At 53.6% G+C, this 15,433-nt stretch overlaps 2 protein-coding genes across 2 annotated transcripts; both read left to right on the forward strand.

Moving 5' to 3' along the window:
* The first annotated feature begins 511 nt into the window (after positions 1-511).
* LOC101532413 (free fatty acid receptor 3-like) lies at positions 512-2,341 on the forward strand. Its single transcript, XM_058674334.1, has 2 exons — positions 512-636; positions 946-2,341. Exon 2 carries the CDS (start codon positions 951-953, stop codon positions 1,902-1,904), a length of 954 nt encoding a protein of 317 aa, XP_058530317.1. The 5' UTR covers positions 512-636; positions 946-950; the 3' UTR covers positions 1,905-2,341.
* Positions 545-4,962, forward strand: LOC131482204 (free fatty acid receptor 3-like). Its single transcript, XM_058674333.1, has 3 exons — positions 545-636; positions 3,083-3,211; positions 3,521-4,962. The coding sequence occupies exon 3, from the start codon at positions 3,526-3,528 to the stop codon at positions 4,477-4,479; it is 954 nt and encodes a 317-aa protein (XP_058530316.1). The 5' UTR covers positions 545-636; positions 3,083-3,211; positions 3,521-3,525; the 3' UTR covers positions 4,480-4,962.
* Positions 4,963-15,433: the final 10,471 nt, after the last annotated feature.

A 15,433-nucleotide genomic window follows, 5' to 3' on the forward strand; every position in this document is an offset into this window, starting at 1 on the left:
AGTCCCAAGGCCATGCCCCAACCTCTACTGCTTTCTCAGTCCACAAGCAGGGTGCTGGGTGGTTAGTGGAGCAGCTGGGTACAAACCAGCGCCCAGAAGGAATGTTAACACTGAAGGTGAAGGATTAGCCTGTTATAGCACCTTGCCAGTCCCACATAGCTATACCTTAACCTCTTCTGAGATGGCTCATGTCACCACCCCTGGGTGAAGAGGGGAAAGGAGACACAAAGCTACGAAGAGATGGTGCTAACACAGAGCCCAGCCCTCCCTGGCTACCTCACACCTCCTGCAAGGTGAAGTGGACCAAGGCCATCACTGAGAATTAGACACAAGGGAGGACGTGGCAGGGACAGGAGTGGGGAGCAAGGTGGCTTGGATCTGCCTCGGACATCCCTGCTGCAGCTGCCCGAGGAGCCAGACCCGCAGTTGTGGAATTTGTTCCTCTTTGCATACTGGCGCAGCCCTGGTAACAGAGCTCAAGGCATCTTTTGTGCCTTTGATCTCTAGCGGGTGACGTCACGGGCGCTGCCAGGTCTTTATCATTTCTGCCAGATAACACGAGCTGCCGGCGCCCACTCGTTCTGGAAGAGACAGCTAGGTGCTGTACAACCAGCCCCAGAGCTCTCAGATCAACAGGTGAGAGTGTGCAAGAGGGGCGGGGTGGGTGGGTAGGTGGGAGGGGTGAAGTGGAGGGGGCAGTGGGGGCAGTGCAGTGGAGCACCTGGGTGCTTCTGTGCCAATGGAAGGGGCAGGAGTTTGGGCATGGTCAGGAAGACAGGCAGCTGGCCTGGTCAGGGTGTGCGGCAAGGTGGGGGGAATGCACCTAGGGCCAGGTGTTTGTGTGTGTTTCTGTGTGTGTGCATGTGTGTGTGTGTGTTGGGGTGGTGGTGCCCGGGAGATGCTCCTGACGGAGCTCCCCAGCCCATCAGCTTGTTTTGCCACCAGCGGCCATGACCGTCCCTGGCCATCACTGGCTCTTCTTCTCTGTGTACCTCTTTGCCTTCGTCGTGGGACTGCCCCTCAACCTGCTGGCCCTGGTGCTGTTCGTGGGCAAGCTGAGGCGCCGCCCGGTGGCCGTGGACATACTGCTGCTCAACCTCACCATCTCTGACCTGCTCCTGCTGCTCTTCCTGCCCTTCCGCATGGTGGAGGCAGCCAGCGGCATGCGCTGGCCGCTGCCCTTCATCCTCTGCCCACTCTCGGGCTCTCTCTTCTTCACCACCATCTATCTCACCACCCTCTTCCTGACCACCGTGAGTGTGGAGCGCTTCCTGAGTGTGGCCTACCCGCTGTGGTACAAGACGCAACCGAGGCTGGGCCAGGCGACTCTGGTCAGCGGGGTGTGCTGGTTCCTGGCCGTGGCGCACTGCAGCGTGGTCTACATCATCGAGTACTCGGGCAGCTCCTCTCGCAGCCAGGGCACCAACGGTACCTGCTACCTGGAGTTCCGAGAGGACCAGCTGGCCGTTCTCCTGCCCGTGCGCCTGGAGATGTCCGTGGTCCTCTTTGGGGTGCCGCTGCTCATCACCAGCTTCTGCTACAGTCGCCTCGTGTGGCTCCTTGGCCGTGGAGCCAGTCGGCGCCGGCGCCAGCGGGTGGCGGGGCTGGTGGCCGCCACTCTGCTCAACTTCCTGGTCTGCTTCGGGCCCTACAACGTGTCCCACCTTGTGGGCTACATCCGGGGCGAGAGCCCGACCTGGAGGGGTTACGTGCTACTCCTCAGTACCCTGAACTCGTGCGTCGACCCCCTCGTCTACTACTTCTCGTCGTCTCAGTTCCAGGCTGACTTGCACCAGCTGTTCAGGAGGCTGGCTCAGTGCTGGGGCCCTTGGCAGCCTGAGTGCAGTGTGGAACTGAAGGTACAGACTGCAGGGGGCGGGCAGGTGCAGGACTGTCCCACATAGGTGGCAGGGGCTGGGCTCCAGACAGGCCATGGACCAGGACTGCAACTAGACCTTCAGGTGCGGCGTGCGGATCACCCTGCCAGCTCAGGGTTGAGCATGGCAGGCAGGGGCCTGATGTGACTTGGGATGGTCCCGCTGCAGCCCAGCTCTCCCCACTCCTACCTCCCACCCTTCCAGCACACACTGAGAACACAAGTGACTCACAGGGAGTAGCCATGGGGAGCGATCCCTTGCAGAGCCAGGAGGAACCTCTTCCCCTTTCCCCCACCTCCCAACGAATGCCACAGGCGGTCTGCCCTCTCTGCAGCCCATGCTGAGGGTAAGGGAGGAGTTTAGAGCTGCCCTGTTGCTCAGGACAGGTGGTAGAGGCGGTCACCCCTCGGAGCAATGGTTCCATCCCCAGGGAAGGAAGTCAGGTGGCAGGTGGGGAACCCCGAGGCAGCCTCCAGGGTTGGGGGAGCAGCCTGGCTGTGTGTGAGCTCTTGTGAGCCCAGTGTGTGTAGCTCTTGGGGGACGTGTGTGAGCAGCGGCAGCAGAGGAACCATCCAAATAAACTTGGTAGCGAGTGTGATGGGATGGTCTCTCCTTATCCTTCTGGGGTCCTCGTTGGAGGTGTGCTTGGTGGATGGGTGAGTACCAGGAGTTCCCTCTGCGTCTCCCATGCAGTGCAGAGTCCCAAGGCCATGCCCCAACCTCTACTGCTTTCTCAGTCCACAAGCAGGGTGCTGGGTGGTTAGTGGAGCAGCTGGGTACAAACCAGCGCCCAGAAGGAATGTTAACACTGAAGGTGAAGGATTAGCCTGTTATAGCACCTTGCCAGTCCCACATAGCTATACCTTAACCTCTTCTGAGATGGCTCATGTCACCACCCCTGGGTGAAGAGGGGAAAGAAGACACAAAGCTACGAAGAGATGGTGCTAACACAGAGCCCAGCCCTCCCTGGCTACCTCACACCTCCTGCAAGGTGAAGTGGACCAAGGCCATCACTGAGAATTAGACACAAGGGAGGACGTGGCAGGGACAGGAGTGGGGAGCAAGGTGGCTTGGATCTGCCTCGGACATCCCTGCTGCAGCTGCCCGAGGAGCCAGACCCGCAGTTGTGGAATTTGTTCCTCTTTGCATACTGGCGCAGCCCTGGTAACAGAGCTCAAGGCATCTTTTGTGCCTTTGATCTCTAGCGGGTGACGTCACGGGCGCTGCCAGGTCTTTATCATTTCTGCCAGATAACACGAGCTGCCGGCGCCCACTCGTTCTGGAAGAGACAGCTAGGTGCTGTACAACCAGCCCCAGAGCTCTCAGATCAACAGGTGAGAGTGTGCAAGAGGGGCGGGGTGGGTGGGTAGGTGGGAGGGGTGAAGTGGAGGGGGCAGTGGTGGCGGTGCAGTGGAGCACCTGGGTGCTTCTGTGCCAATGGAAGGGGCAGGAGTTTGGGCATGGTCAGGAAGACAGGCAGCTGGCCTGGTCAGGGTGTGCGGCAAGGTGGGGGGAATGCACCTAGGGCCAGGTGTTTGTGTGTGTTTCTGTGTGTGTTTCTGTGTGTGTGTGTGTTGGGGTGGTGGTGCCCAGGAGATGCTCCTGACGGAGCTCCCCAGCCCATCAGCTTGTTTTGCCACCAGCGGCCATGACCGTCCCTGGCCATCACTGGCTCTTCTTCTCTGTGTACCTCTTTGCCTTCGTCGTGGGACTGCCCCTCAACCTGCTGGCCCTGGTGCTGTTCGTGGGCAAGCTGAGGCGCCGCCCGGTGGCCGTGGACATACTGCTGCTCAACCTCACCATCTCTGACCTGCTCCTGCTGCTCTTCCTGCCCTTCCGCATGGTGGAGGCAGCCAGCGGCATGCGCTGGCCGCTGCCCTTCATCCTCTGCCCACTCTCGGGCTCTCTCTTCTTCACCACCATCTATCTCACCACCCTCTTCCTGACCACCGTGAGTGTGGAGCGCTTCCTGAGTGTGGCCTACCCGCTGTGGTACAAGACGCAACCGAGGCTGGGCCAGGCGACTCTGGTCAGCGGGGTGTGCTGGTTCCTGGCCGTGGCGCACTGCAGCGTGGTCTACATCATCGAGTACTCGGGCAGCTCCTCTCGCAGCCAGGGCACCAACGGTACCTGCTACCTGGAGTTCCGAGAGGACCAGCTGGCCGTTCTCCTGCCCGTGCGCCTGGAGATGTCCGTGGTCCTCTTTGGGGTGCCGCTGCTCATCACCAGCTTCTGCTACAGTCGCCTCGTGTGGCTCCTTGGCCGTGGAGCCAGTCGGCGCCGGCGCCAGCGGGTGGCGGGGCTGGTGGCCGCCACGCTGCTCAACTTCCTGGTCTGCTTCGGGCCCTACAACGTGTCCCACCTTGTGGGCTACATCCGGGGCGAGAGCCCGACCTGGAGGGGTTACGTGCTACTCCTCAGTACCCTGAACTCGTGCGTCGACCCCCTCGTCTACTACTTCTCGTCGTCTCAGTTCCAGGCTGACTTGCACCAGCTGTTCAGGAGGCTGGCTCAGTGCTGGGGCCCTTGGCAGCCTGAGTGCAGTGTGGAACTGAAGGTACAGACTGCAGGGGGCGGGCAGGTGCAGGACTGTCCCACATAGGTGGCAGGGGCTGGGCTCCAGACAGGCCATGGACCAGGACTGCAACTAGACCTTCAGGTGCGGCGTGCGGATCACCCTGCCAGCTCAGGGTTGAGCATGGCAGGCAGGGGCCTGATGTGACTTGGGATGGTCCCGCTGCAGCCCAGCTCTCCCCACTCCTACCTCCCACCCTTCCAGCACACACTGAGAACACAAGTGACTCACAGGGAGTAGCCATGGGGAGCGATCCCTTGCAGAGCCAGGAGGAACCTCTTCCCCTTTCCCCCACCTCCCAACGAATGCCACAGGCGGTCTGCCCTCTCTGCAGCCCATGCTGAGGGTAAGGGAGGAGTTTAGAGCTGCCCTGTTGCTCAGGACAGGTGGTAGAGGCGGTCACCCCTCGGAGCAATGGTTCCATCCCCAGGGAAGGAAGTCAGGTGGCAGGTGGGGAACCCCGAGGCAGCCTCCAGGGTTGGGGGAGCAGCCTGGCTGTGTGTGAGCTTGCCCACCGGGCACCCACTGCCCAGTGTGTGTAGCTCTTGGGGGACGTGTGTGAGCAGCGGCAGCAGAGGAACCATCCAAATAAACTTGGTAGCAAGTGTGATGGGATGGTCTCTCCTTATCCTTCTGGGGTCCTCGTTGGAGGTGTGCTTGGTGGATGGGTGAGTACCTAGATCCGGAGTGGAAAGGGTTAAACGGCAAGAACCGCACTAAGATTGTTTGAGCTGGAAGAGGAACCAGGAGCTGACCTGACCAAGCCAAAGGCATGACCTGAGCCTGTGATAACCACCAAATAGCTGCTGTTGTTGCAGTTGGTTGGTCCGTGGGCCCAGGGAAGCAAGGCCCAGAGCCAGTAGGTACTGGAAGCAGAATGGGATCTGGTCTACCTGACTGTATACCCCAAGGCCCTCACCCAGCCTGCTGCACTCTGCCAGCACACAGCCGCCAGCCGGCCAGCCGCAGAGCCCCGGCCCAGTCAAATTTCCAAACTCAGAAGGGAGCTGAGGGGGACTACGACGGCATAGGTAAACAGGTCATGGTTGAGAGGTCGGCTAGATGCAAAGCAGATGCCTCTGTGTGTGACACCAGCCTCTTCCCAGGAAAGGCACCTGCCCACACAGCACCCTACAGAAAACAGGACAACCAGGGTCACGAGGCCTGTGCAGCAGATACACGGGGCTTCTTTGGAGCTGTTTTCTCCAGATACATATTCTTTTTCAACTGAGAAGTAGCAAGAACTCGTTACGGTTTCGCCCACCTGGCACAGGCACCTGGCAGCAGGTCTCAGCCAGCTCATTTCTGCAGTGCTCGCTCAGTGTGTCTGTGGTGTGAGTGGCTGGGCTCTAGGCCTCAGACTCCAATACCGGCCTGTTGAAACACTAAGTTTCTCCCTGGAAAATGGGGACTGGCTCCAGCTTTGTGGGAATGGGAGACAGATGGATCACAGGTAGAGGGTGAAGGCATTTGTGTCTGTGTGGAGAAAGGACTGAACTGCCTCTCTCTCTGCGCCACGGATCCCTCTGGCTGTCCCAAGACATTCTGCACTGACAGCAACTGAGAGGTGTGTTGGTGGTGTGGGCCACGAGTTGAGGAAGTGGGAGAACCCCATGTTCTAAAGAGAACAGTGAGGACCAAGAGAGCCACAGCTGCAGGAAAAGCAGGCAGTTGCACTGGCTTTGCTGCCCCTCAACTGTCATCTAGCATGGCCCCACCCCAGGCTGGAGAAGCAAAATCCACCAGGGTCAGAGGGTCGGGGTGAGGCTGGTTTGAGACAGTGCCGGCATCCCATAGGGGTACTGGTTTGAGTCCCCACTGCTCCACTTTCCATCCACCTTCCTACTAGTGGCATGGTAAAGCAGTAGAGGATGGCTGTTTTCCCTGGTGCTTTGTCAGAGAACTGGATCAGAAGTGCAGCAACTAGCACTGGAATGAGCACCCGTATGGGATGCTAGTGCCAATGCTGCAGGCAGTGGCTTAACCCACCTCACCACAGAGCCTGCCCCAAACCTCGTTCCTCAAACTTTTGGCATGATTGCTCATCTAGCATGTTTTGAAAGAGGAGGATCATTCCCCGGAAGGGGTTCTTCTTCCACCAAAATCAAGGGCAGCCCAACCTAAAAGGTCAGGGGAAGGCTGGAGTGACTCATCCTGGCCACAAGGTAGAGTCTCAGCTGACAGGAGAGGAGAGTTGAGGTATAAAGTCATCAAGTGGGACCCGAAACACAGGGAAGTCACCCAAGAAGATGCTGCAAACCCAGAAAAGATGGCTCCACCACGACTGCAGGCAGCAGCAAGGGCTGTGACACTGGCCAGCTGGCACCTCAACAGACTGAGGCCACTAGGTCAGCAGGTGCAGTGAGAGGAAGGGTATGGGGCTTGCAGGGTGGTTCAGCAGACTCATTCTCTACCTGCAAGCACAGGCATCCCACATGTGCCTGGTTCATGTCCTGATTGCCCCACTTCCCTTCTAGCTCCCCGCTTGTGCCCTGGGAAAGCAATAGCATTTTTGTTTTAAATGTTGGGGGTCCAAGGGCTATTACAGTCGTATTTTTCCTTCACCCCCAGGTGTGGGTCATCCCAGATGTGTTCGACATCATTGCAGTTGTATCTTTTCAAGACTATCACATGAAGGAACCAGACGCCTTTTAGGCTGTCTGCTTTGCTCAAGGTGCTGAGGCTCATCCCAACAGCGTGCTCCCTGGACAGCTGGGTGGTACCCCATTGTGTGCATGTATATATCACAGTGTGTTTCCCCACTGGGGGATGTTTGGGTTGTTTCCGCTTTAGGACAATGCCGAATGGAGCAGCTGTGTACATTTATATACAAGCTTTCGTGTAGACCCATAAACTTTTATCTCTCCTGGTCAAACACCCCACAGAAGGATGGCTGAGTCAAATGGAAATTGTGGGCTTATGCTTTGCGTTTCTTTCTTCTCTCTCTCTCTCTCTCTCTTTTTTTTTTAAAAAAAAAAAAGATTTATTTATTTTTATTGGAAAGGTTAGATTTACAGAGAGGAGGGACAATGATCTTCCATCTGCTTGTTCAATCTCCAAATGACCACAATGGCCAGAGCTGAACCGATCAAAGCCAGGAGCCAGGCGCCTCCTTCTGGGTCTCCCATGTGGATGCAGGGTCCCAAGGCTTTGGGCCGTCCTCTGCTGCTTTCCCAGGCCACAAGCAGGGAGCTGGATGGCAAGCGGAGCAGCTGGGACATGAATCAGTGCCCAAATAGGATCCTGGCACTGCGAGGCAAGGATTTAACCACTGAACTATTGCGCTGAGCCCTTGGGGTTTCACTTTTTGAGATGACCTCAAACTGCTGGCTCTCCAGAAATATAAGGACAGCCCACTCAGCTCATGTCCTTGTCAGCACTTAGTGTTGTTAATACCTCTATGTTAGCCATTCTCATAGACATATAGTATTGTTTGGTTTTCTCTGTATTTGAAGGGTAGGGTAGGGGGAAGGTGAAGGGAGCTCATCCATCTGCTTGTTTACTCCCCAAATGTTCACAACAGCCAGGCTGAATCCAGGAGCCGCAGAGCTGGTCTCCCTGGGGCTGGGGGTGAGTGGGACCCAAGCACTGGAATCGGCATCTGCTGTTTTCCAGGTGCGCACTGGCAGAAAGCTAGCATTAGAAGCAGAGCTAGAACCTAGCACCCGGGGCACTACAACATCATTTTTTTTTCCAATTCCCTGACAGGCATTGTCTCATACCTGGGCTACTGCCTGAGCTTCCTTCCTGTTCGGTTCCCTGTTTGGTCCCCACTGCACCCCCAAGGAGTTGTGGGGAACCAGAATCATGCCACCGTCCTGAGTTAGGTCTTCCCGCTCTGCCTGCTCCCAGGGAAGCTGTGTGGGCGTCCCACTTGCTCTGATGTCGCTCTGCTGCAGTGACACCTGCTCCTTACTCAAGGCCACGCTCTCTGTCACTGCACTGCCAGCTTCCTCCAAGCAGGGTAGCAGGCTCACACCTCTCTCCCAGGTTTCTCTCTGCTACAGAAGTTTTCTCTGCTCCTGCAGCCCCAAGTAACCCTATATAGTTATCTCTTCCCTTACACAATGATGGTTTATGTACTTTGTCTTCTTTGGTTTAGTGTGACTCCTCCTACAGACAGGCAGGCCCTCGGCAGCAGTCACCATGTGCATCCTAATTGAGACGCGACACCCAGGGGGTGTCCCAGCACACAACCGGCACTTGGTATGCCACAAATGAATGGATAACAGTAAAGCATCTCTGATCTCCTGTTACGATAAATGACATCACCAGCACTGTCTCGTATTAACACCTGTGTGTTGCTGCTTTCTCTTAAAGTAGTGCTGCTGACGGAAACGAAGATTTCACTTGCTAAGTTAATTATTTAGCAAATTAATTGGATAAGCATTGATGAATTTCCTTTGCCAGCTGAATCAACCTTCTCATTCCCAACAGTCTTCCAGAGACTCTATATGCAACCTTGCCAATAAGATAGCATTTTGCATTTTCTTTGTGGTAAAGATTTATTTTATTTTTATTTGAAAGGCAGAGTTACAGAGACAAGGAGAGAGAGAGAAAGAGAGAGAGAAAAAGAGAGAGGGAAATCTTTCATCCACTGGGTCACTCTCCAGATGGCCACAGTGGCCAGAACTGAGCTGATCTGAAGTCAGGAGCCAGGAGCTTCTTTCGGGTCTTCCATGCAGGTACAGGAGCCTGAGCACCTGGGTCATCCTTCGCTGCTTTTCTAGGTTACAAGAATGGAGCAGGATTGGAAGTAGAACCAGTGGGACTGGAGCCACCACCCAGGTGAGATGCCGGCACTGCAGAAGGAGGTTTGGTACGCCACACCATGACACTGCTCTCCAAATTATGTAATTTTAAATTCTCAAAACATTGATATAAAAAATTTACCAACTCAAGAGCAAGTATTTAACCAGGCCATTCAAACACCAGGATCATATATCAAAGTTTAATTCCTGGCCCCAGCTCCTGACTCAGTTTCCTGTCAGTGCAGACCCTGTGAAGTGGCATGGTTGATTCAGTTAACTGCGCCATCAGCAGGGAGTTGGAGAGCCCCCACGTGCACCCACATGGGAGACCTGGATTGGGAACCCAGCTCCTGGCTGTGGTTCTGTGGCTGGTGCGTGACTCCTGACTGCTGTGTGCATTTAGAGAGTGAACCAGCAGATGGGAGCTCTCTGATTCTATCTGTCTGCCTCTCAAGAAATATAAAATAAGTAAAATTTGGTAACTTGGGGTCCAGAGCAGTGGCACACAGCAAGCTGATCTTTCACCTACAATGCCAGCATCTGGTAGGGGGTGCTGGTTTGTATCCTGGCAGCTCCACTTCCCTTCCAACTCCCTGCTTGTGGCCTGGGAAAGCAGTAGAGGACGGTCCAAAGCCTTGGGACCTTGCACCCACGTGGGAGACCTAGAAGAAGCTCCTGGCTCCTGGCTTTGGCTCAGCTTTGGCCATTGCAGCCATTTGGGAAGTGAACCAGCCGATGAAAGATTTTTCTCTTTGTCTCTCCTTCTATCTGTGGATCTGTCTTTCCATAAAAATAAAATAATCTTTAAAAAGATAAGTTGACTTGGTGCAGTTTTTTTTCTCAAATCCATAAATAGTAAAAGTCTTCAAAACTTCATGCAAAAAATGTCTTTTAGGAAGAAACTATGCATGGACATTAACATATTTTGCATCAAAATAAATTTGTTTCTTCATTTTCCATCAAATTTTTAAGAGCCCTCCTCAGACACATGTTTATATCTGCATAGTCTATTGGCTCTGCTTCTCTGAAAAATCAAGACTAGTACACCAAGTTACTGAATTTTATTTAAAAGTTTATTTATTTTACTTGAAAGTCATAGTTACAGAGAAGAAGAGAGAGAGAGAGATCTTTCAACCTCTGGCTCATTCCCTAAATGGCCACAAGAATCAGGAGCTTCTTCTGGGTCTTCCATGAGAACACGGTGCACAAGGCCTTGGGCCGTCCTCCACTGCTTTCCCCGGCCATCAGCAGGGAGTTGGATGGGAAGTGGAGCAGCTGGGACATGAACTGGTGCCCATATGGGATCCCAACACTTAAAAAGTTAGAATCTAGCCGTTGCACCATTGTGCCAAGCCCCAACTTGTGTTTTAATCCCACTTTGCACATATTTTCTGATGTACCCTCATGTGGGCCAAATTCCCATTAAGTAAAATGAAACAACAGAGCAGCCTGACCTCCCAGAGGAAAGAGTCCAGTTTGACCTCATACTTCTAGGAGTTCATAGTCCCAGGTGGGTGGGTCATCAGCTTACTTCCGGTGAAAATGCTCCTGCTGGCAGAGACCCCAGGTGGCACCGGGCAGCACAGGGGAAGCGCATGGGGGGCGTGTGTATCTGTGGGGTCCCTGTAAAGCCCCCAACGTCCAATCTCAGGGCTCCACACTGAGGCCTAATCCCATCTAATCACTGCCCCAAAGCCTTCACCCCACACTTAAGGTTGCAGGAGCTCAGCACCCTCACCCATCATACGGACGGGGATACAGATGCAGCTTTGCAGACACACATCTAGCAACAGATTGAGGCATCGCTGCACGTAGTGTGGGGGGCTGGGCGCATTCAAAATCAGCTCGTGGGCCTGGCGGCGTGGCCTAGCGGCTGAAGTCCTCGCCTTGGATGCCCCGGGATCCCATATGGGCGCCGGTTCTAATTCCAGCAGCTCCACTTCCCATCCAGCTCCCTGCTTGTGGCCTGGGAAAGCAGCCGAGGACGGCCCAATGCACTGGGACACTGCACCCATGTGGGAGACCTGGAAGAGGTTCCAGGTTCCCGGCTTCGGATCGGCACGCATCGGCCTGTTGCGGCTCACTTGGGGAGTGAATCATCAGACGGAGGATCTGCCTCTCTGTCTCTCCTCCTCTGTGTATATCTGGCTGTGATAAAATGAATAAATCTTTAAAAAAAAAAAAATCAGCTCGTGGCGGGTCTGCGGACTGGGCAGTGTGTAGGCAGGCCAGGATGGAGACAGGTGCAGCTGGCGCCTGAAGCAGCTATCAGAGAGTCCACCCTTGCTGGCTCAGGGAGCTCAGCCATCTGGTCTACTCAGGCCTTTTACTGACTGCACGAGGCACCCATGGAATCTGCGTGACTCTGTCCAGCCACTCCAGTGTGAAAACCATCTAGAGACATCCAGACAAGGTTGGGCAGGTATCTGTGTGTTGTGCCCGGCTAAGCTGACACATGGAGTTGGCATCGCACTTTAATGTTAACACTCCAGACAAAAGTAAGGCAGGGAATATTTGCATTTTACACAAGGTTACACCTTTACAACCTTTTTAAAAAGAACTATTTATTTTTATTGGGAAGGCAGATTTATAGAGAGAAGGGAGAAGAAAGATTTTTCCATCTGCTGGTTCACTTCCCAAATGGCTGCAATGGATGTTTAGCTGGTTTGAAGCCAGGAGCCAGGAGCTTTTTCTGGGTCTTCCAGGCAGGTACAGGGTTCCAAGGTTTTAAGCCATCCTCTGCTGCTTTCCCAGGCCGCAAGCAGGGAGCTGGAAGGGAAGTGGAAGAGCAGGCATATGAACTGGCATCCAAGTGGGATGCTGGTGCTTGGAGGTGGAGGATTAACCAGTTGAGTCACCGCACTGGGCCCCCACCAAAAAAGTTTTTTTTTAAAGATTTATTTATTTTTATTGGAAAGTCAGATATACAGAGATAAGGAGAGACAGAGAGGAAGATCTTCTGTCTGATGATTCATTCCCCGAGTGACCATAACAGCCGGAACTGCGCCGATCTAAAGCCAGGAGCCAGGAAATTCTTTTGGGTTTCCCACATGGGTGCAGGGTCCCAAGGCTTTGGGCCATCCTCGACTGCTTTCCCAGGCCACAAGTAAGGAGCTAGATAGGAAGCAGGGCTACCAGGATTAGAACCAGCACCCATATGGGATCTTGAAACGTTCACCAGGCCTCCTCATCATTAAATTTTTAAGAGCCCTCCTGCAAACCCTAGATAAGATTCACAGCCACCTGCTACATGCAGCTCAGCTTCCTATCAAAAAACCCCACCTCTCCCTGGAAATGAGGGAGCCCTTTCTCCTTTGAAAATCTTCTTGCTAACTTGCAAATCAAGGGAAGCACTTAAAAAAAAGATTTATTATTGATTTTATTTGAAAAACAAGTTACAGAAAGAGAAGGAGAGACAGAGAAAGATCTTGCATCCGCTGGAGCACTCCAGAAATGAATAGAGCTGGGCTGCTCTGAAGCCTGGATCTAGGAGCTTCTTCCAGGTCTCCCAGGTGAGTGCAGGGTCCTAAGGACTTGGGCAATCCTCTGGTGCTTGCCAGGCAATTAGTTTGACAGCTAAGTTGGAAGTGTAGGAGCTGGGACCTAAACTGGCACCCGTATGGGTTACTGACACTGCAGTAAGAGGCCCAACCTACTATACCGTGGCGTCAGCCCCTGTAGTTACCTTGGCAAGGACAGAACAAATGATTTTTCACAGGTTTATGTGGGTTACAAGCTGGAATTCCCCATCCCCTTAAGGAGGAAAAGGAAGTTTTGAAATATATATATATAATACTAATATTTGTATATATATGTATATAATGCCTATATATACATATATATAAAACAATTTAAATTCATGGACTTAAAATGAAATCTTACATATATATATGCATGTATGTATGTAAACTTCATGTATGTGCCCGTAAACATTTATGAAGTGTTCATCTCTAGGGAGAAGGTCAAGCAGAAGTGAAATAGCATTTTGCATTTTACTATCATATCATTGGATTTTTATAATAAGAATATGACTGGGGATGATGCAATGTTTTAAAATTTAAGAAATGAGGGGACAGCACAATGTTGCATCAAGCTGCCCTGCCGTGCTGGCATACCCTATAGGTACCAGCTCGTGCCCTGGCTGCTCCACTTCCCATCCAGCCCTCTGCTTGTGGTCTGGGAAAGCAGCTGAGGATGACCCAAGACCCTGGGCCCCTGTGCCTGCATGGAAGACCAGGAAGAAGCTCCTGGCTTCTGACTTGCTCAGCACTGGTTGTTGTGGCTGTTTGAGGAGTGAAACAACAGATGAAAGATCTCTCACTTTCTCTCCTCTGTAATTTTGTCTTTCAAATAAATGTTTTTTTTTTTAAACTAAGAAATGAAAAGGAAGAAACATCTACTTCCTTGATTCTGATAAAAATCAGAACGAATCTGGTATCCTGGGATGACAGGTGACTGGGAGAAGTGCTGAAATCCTGGGGTGAATCATTTACTCCACGTGTGCCTGCCAGCACCCCCAGAGCAGTGGCAGGGAGAGTTGATTAAGCACCCCCAGACCTTTGGCATGGAACGCTGGGTGTTTTCTCTATGAAATATAAGAGTGACGGGCAGTAATTTTCCTCTTGGCACTCAGCATCTGCAAGGCAGCTCTCTGCCAGCTGGCACAGCCAGATGGCTGAGCAGAGAGGGGCTCGCAGCCCAGAGCAGCTCCTGCACTCAGAGCGATGCCAAGCCCCAACGCTGAAACACCTTGTCTCTACCAGGGACCAGCCAGCAGCCCAGAGGGCACCTGGTCCAGGCCTCCCAGGTACTTTTTTGGGCCACCACTGGCTGAGGGGAGACACCAGGGCTGTCTTTAGGGCCCCATACGTGGCTTTGCACTATAACAAATTTGTGTTTGTCAAGAAACAAACTGTGTGAATGATTTCTTTTTCACTTCAGGCTAGGGATGGGGCTGTGCTATCCCAAACATGGAAAAGACAGTGCCGTCCTGGGAATCCCACTTCTGGTCCTTCTTCATTTTCCCTCCCTCACTGGGAACCTCAGAGAAGCGATCTGGGTCCCTTCTCCTCAGAGGCCCTGCTGGATGTTCGGTAAGTGGCTGGCACCTTGGCTTAGAACCACTCTGTACCTTGTGGGGAGACAGGCAGCCTGCCTGCTCCTGGTAGAGGCTGAGGAGGTTGGAAACTGACCTCTGTGCAGAGCCCATCAGGTGCACCTGCCCCCGGTTCTGAACCCGAGGCAAGTGGTACAACACCAGGTGAGAGGGAGGGTGAGGAATGACTTCCAATGGTGATGGGCAGAATATGGTGCTGGGAGCTAGTGCACAGTGTGTGTGTGTGTGTGTGTGTGTGATCACAGTGGATGTGAGGTCAGTGAATGACTTTCAACATGAGTGTGGTTGGACAGCTTCCCTTATTCCCGGAGTCTGTTTCTCCAAGCCTTGCTGGCAAATCTCCGAACTACTCCAGATCTGATGATTAAATCCCTAAATGAGCAAGCTGGCCTCTGTTTCCACAGTGACAAAGCGCCACTGACACGCGATGGTGATGGGCAAAACAAGCCTGCCGTCTGTTGAGGGGTGCGTGGTCCAGGATTCGTAATCAGGAAAATGAGACTGCACCAAGACGGCACTCTTGGCATTGCTGGAGCCCATCTGGCTGGCAAGTCGGAAGCTGGACAGCATCAAGGAAGGAGTGAGGATGGGGCTCAGAGCACCAACTGCTGGAGGGCGGGCCCTGGGCCCTTTCCCCTCTCAATGTCTGCATGGGCCCCAGGCGCTCTAGTGCTCCACTGTGGAAGAGGCTGTGGCTGGAATGTGCATGCTGCACAGAGGCTCCTGGCTGTAGTAAGCAGCAGGGCCCGTTACAGATGCCCAGCACGCATTGACTGTGAATATTTTTTTGCATAATTTCAATTTGCTTTCTGGGAGATTGTCCATATGAGGACACAGATACGACAGGAGTATGCTTGGAAATTCTCTTGCAGCACCAGAGGACAGAAGGAAACGACCCATTTCCTTTCCACCCAAACTTCCTAAACCCTTCCCAGACAAGCACCCAGAACAGGATCATGGGTATCCTTTCCCCCAGCCTACATCCCATCCAGCTTCCTGGGGGGAGCCTCTGGAGACATGAAATGGAGCACATGATGACTCTGCTTGCGGGGTGGGGGGTCTCCCCAACTACCACAGGTGTCAGCCTTCATCTTGCTCCTGGCCACCAGACTCT

This window comes from Ochotona princeps, chromosome 16 (genome assembly GCF_030435755.1).
Source record: "Ochotona princeps isolate mOchPri1 chromosome 16, mOchPri1.hap1, whole genome shotgun sequence".
Taxonomy (NCBI): Eukaryota; Metazoa; Chordata; class Mammalia; order Lagomorpha; family Ochotonidae; genus Ochotona; species Ochotona princeps.

Bases quoted from the DNA above. Each gene is read 5' to 3' on its own strand.
- LOC101532413 (XM_058674334.1), top strand. From the start codon at position 951: ATGACCGTCCCTGGCCATCACTGGCTCTTCTTCTCTGTGTACCTCTTT.
- LOC131482204 (XM_058674333.1), top strand. From the start codon at position 3,526: ATGACCGTCCCTGGCCATCACTGGCTCTTCTTCTCTGTGTACCTCTTT.